The sequence below is a fragment of the Physeter macrocephalus genome, unplaced genomic scaffold (assembly GCF_002837175.3).
Source record: "Physeter macrocephalus isolate SW-GA unplaced genomic scaffold, ASM283717v5 random_177, whole genome shotgun sequence".
In the NCBI taxonomy this organism is placed as follows: Eukaryota; Metazoa; Chordata; class Mammalia; order Artiodactyla; family Physeteridae; genus Physeter; species Physeter macrocephalus.
Genome location: NW_021145447.1, coordinates 1 through 3,953, shown reverse-complemented (window position 1 = coordinate 3,953; position 3,953 = coordinate 1). Strand labels below are relative to the sequence as shown.

Here is a 3,953-nt window from a genome sequence, read left to right as displayed (position 1 = left end):
TCGCTACAACTAGAGAAAGCCCACGCGCAGCAACGAAGACCCAACGCAGCAAAAAATAAATTAATTAAATAAATAAATTTAAAAAACAAAAAAAAGAATATCAGCTCTTTCTCTGTTAGGGGACTTTCAATCTCTTCCTGCCTCCCTGATCCCCATAGCAGGGCGGGCTGTGCTTTTTATGTTCTAGACACAGCTGCCCTTCTCTTTGTAGTTCTCCTCATACTATCACTCTTTGTTTGGAGGATACTTTCTTTATGTCATTCTTGCCACCTAGAGTGTGAGATCCTTAAGGACGGGAATTTTGTCTGTCCGATTCCCTCAGTTCCCCTACTGCCTCCTAGGACCTGGCACACAGTGAGTAGAAAGGACACTCTCACCCCATCAAGCTCATGTGACTGTTTGCTTGAGGCTAAACTATGGGGCTAAACCATGGTGCCAAGCCCCAAGGAGCCTCAGTGAGCATGGTGGAAAAGGCTGGGGCAGTGAAGGCAGTTGGGGGTGGGGGGAGCAGAGTTACAGGCAGGAAATCTGTAAAGCCAGTGTTGGTAGATCAGTGTCCCTTGAGCTGAGCTGAGGACAGGAAGGAGGTGGCAACATCAACAGTCTGGGAGGGCAGCTAAATGGGGAGACCCAACCTTGACGTCCGTCTCTCTGCCCACAGGCCAGGACTCTGCCTGCCCCGTGCGGACCACGCACATGGGCCAGGTGCAGTGGAGCCTCGTCCATGTGAAGAACACTGATGTGGCGATCCACACCTTCTTGGGAATTCCCTTCGCCAAGCCACCTCTAGGGCTGTTGCGGTTTGCGCCCCTGGAGCCCCCGGAATCTTGGAGTGGTATAAAGGATGGGACCTCCCACCCAGCCAAGTAAGCAGGGGGTCCAGGGAACTCTAGGCCCTGGGATAGAGGGTACTCTGAGCTCTGGGCCAGGCTGCAGTCGTCATTTCATGTCATTTCAAAACAGCCAGTTTTCCCTCTGAGTTTGGTGGATTTTCACATGCATTTTTCTGATCAGCATGCAGAGGCTTGAAAGGGTGAAGTAACTTTCCCAGACTGAGGGCTTAGCACTGAAAGAGCATTAGCTCCACAAGCTGAAGGGACAAGCAGAGACACACAACTCCCTAGGTTCTAGTTGTGACAAGTGATATCTGCCACCAGAGGAGGTATCTCTGGGAGAGGTTTGAACCTTGTAGGAGCTCCTGACTCTCGCAGCAGACACTGTAGATCCCTGAGGAGCAGAAGACCCCACTCTGCACAGTCACTATGCCAACCAACAGGGCCAGATGCCATTGACCAAGGGGCGTGTATATGTTCTTGAAGCTGGAAACTGGGAGTGATGAGGGTCCCTGAGAGTCTGACTTGGTATGAGGGATGTCCCACTGCCCTTCTCATGAGAAATTAATCCATTCCTTTTGGCAGCACACGTATACGGGCTGCTCCCCTGTTCCAGGTCTGCCTGAGTACAGTGATATGGTGGTGAATGTCAACACATGCAACCAGTCATTCTCATAGAGACCCTCCAGAGTCAAGATTTCTCAGCCTCAGGAGGATTGATATCCAAGGCCCTCATAAGCTTGAGGCCTCCTGGAAGACTAGGTTCCATCCCAGCTTCCCCAGAGTCTGTGGCCTGTAGCTTGGTGCAGAGGGGCTTTAGGGAGGGCTCACATGTGAGTGAGGTATCAGAGGAAGTGGGACTAAGGGTAGCTGGGAGCATAGCTGGGCCCAGGATCTGGTTATGGCCAGAGCATGGCCCCAGGACTGCCTGCCTGCCACGGTCACCAGGTGTCTGCAGGACTTCGCTAGCGTGAAAGGAGTGACTCTGAAACTACTGAATGTGACCCTGCCTTCTACCTCCATGTCTGAATACTGCCTGTACCTCAACATCTACACACCTGCCAGTTCCCATGAGGGCTCTAACCTGCCTGTGAGTGCCAGGCCACAGCTGGCTCAGGGGTGGGAGGACATTTCTTCTGCAGACAATTTAAAAGAACAAGATCAGCCTGGGCCCCACTGCAGTGTGGACCCTGTTAAGAAGCTTCTTACTATCAGATCCAAGAGAGTATTTCTTACCCAGCATGAGTGGCTGATCCCTGGGCACAGGGTCACAGAACCCTGGCTGCTCCCAGATGTCAGAAACTGTGGCCCTGGTAGGGACCCAGGACCTATACCCAACCAACTCATACCCAGGACCCACTCAGGTGCTGAGGGATGCACTTTGAGGTGGCCAGAGACCCCAGCCATGGATTATCTGTTGGGCCAATGAGAATAGAGTAGGAGCTCCTGTGCATTAATTAATGTGCATGCATGTGGGGTGATCAGAGAGACACCCCTTTTCTTTCCATGTCAGAGAGGGTTCTGGGAGAAATGGAGCCGGGCTTTGGTATGTGGGACGGGCCCCAAAGTGTGGGAGGCCTGGTTTTCCTGATAGAACTTGGGTTGCCTTCAGCCCAGGTCATGAAGACACCCCTTTGTCTTGCTGGCGTTCTGTCCGTGTGGTTAGGAGGACAGAGCCAAAGTGGTGGTTAGTTTAGGTAGCAGCTCTGGTGGGGTTTGGGCTTGGTGGGAGCCATATGGTGTCTGTGCCTTGGATTCGCCAGGTGATGGTGTGGATCCATGGTGGTGGGTTTGTCGTGGGTATGGCTTCCATGTATGACGGCTCTGCTCTGGCGGCCTTCGAGGACGTGGTGGTGGTCGTTATCCAGTACCGCCTGGGTTTGCTGGGCTTCTTCAGGTGAGAATGGGGCTGGGCTCGGCAACGCAGGCTGATGGAGCCAGGACAGTCCCATGACCCTCATCCCTGCCACCTCTCAGCACTGGAGACAAACACGCAACTGGCAACTGGGGCTACCTGGATCAAGTGGCCGCACTACCCTGGGTCCAGCAGAATATCGTCTACTTTGGAGGCGACCCTGACCATGTCACCATTTTTGGCGAGTCTGCGGGTGGCGTAAGCGTGTCTTTGCATGTTGTGTCCCCCATGTCCGAAGGACTCTTCCACCGTGCCATCGTGGAGAGTGACGGGGCCCTGCTGCCCAGCTTCACCGCCAGCTCATCTGCCGTGGCCTCCACTGTGAGTGCCCTCAACCGTGGGAAGCCCAGACCTGCTGCCCCATCTCTTACCTCTCAGCCTCCATTACTGTCTGTTAAATGGGGATAACAAGGACTCCCCTGCCATCAGAGGACCTTGGAAACAGCCGCCTGTCTAGGGATTGTTCAAGGGTCAGAATTCACAGGCCTCTGTCAGCGCGGAGGCTGAGTGCATTCTGTGGCCCGCAAGACCGCTGCGCTGGGGGCCCCCATCATAGGCAGGACCATCTAGGCAGGCGGGGTGGCCCCCCTGGCAGAGTCCTCTGAGCACCAGGGAAGTTGGAACAATTTCAAAACTGTAGGAATCCAGTCACAATACTCTGTGAGATTTGGGGTACACCTGCCTCCAGCTGGGGCACTGGGCAAACCTCTCTCCCCTACCCGGAAGCATGAGCCAGCCGCTGCCTGGTCTCTTTACAGGTGGTGGCCAACCTGTCTGCCTGTGGCCAGGTTGACTCAGAGGCCCTGGTGGACTGCCTGCGGCGCAGGAGTGAAGAGGGGATTCTGGCCATCAACAAGGTTTGACTGATGGACGTGGCTGTGGAGGGAAGGGTCCAGTAGGTGTGGGGCAGGCAAGCCTGGGTGCCCTTCATCCTCCCTGGGCAAGTTACTCTAGCTCCTCACCTTGGTGTCCTCACAGCCCTGGATGGGAAATCGAGGCCAGGCCATGCTGAGGCAGCTATAGGACCTGCTGGGGTGGGTGTGAGCATTCTGGGACGAGCCAAGAAGGGGTGGAAGATGTCTGCGGCATCAGAAAGTGTCTGCAACCTGACCTTGAGCGTCCCTTAGCCCTTCAGCATTATCCCTGGCCTGGTGGACGGGATCTTCCTGCCCAAGCACCCCTAGGAGCTGCTGGCCTCTGCCGAC

General features: G+C 54.9%; 1 protein-coding gene across 2 annotated transcripts in view; it reads left to right on the top strand.

The window, feature by feature from the left end:
* Nucleotides 1–3,953, top strand: part of CES2 (carboxylesterase 2) — an 8,649-nt gene extending 4,696 nt beyond the window's left edge. Inside the window, exons 2-7 of one of the 2 annotated variants that reach the window (XM_028484320.2) lie at nucleotides 662–866; nucleotides 1,782–1,923; nucleotides 2,597–2,730; nucleotides 2,811–3,069; nucleotides 3,507–3,605; nucleotides 3,876–3,953. In XM_028484320.2, the coding sequence (XP_028340121.1) occupies nucleotides 662–866; nucleotides 1,782–1,923; nucleotides 2,597–2,730; nucleotides 2,811–3,069; nucleotides 3,507–3,605; nucleotides 3,876–3,932 (896 nt within the window). In that variant the 3' untranslated portion in view covers nucleotides 3,933–3,953. Of the gene's footprint in view, nucleotides 1–661; nucleotides 867–1,781; nucleotides 1,924–2,596; nucleotides 2,731–2,810; nucleotides 3,070–3,506; nucleotides 3,606–3,726; nucleotides 3,845–3,875 lie in introns of those variants that run through there. The other variant, XM_028484321.2, reaches the window with a different exon arrangement.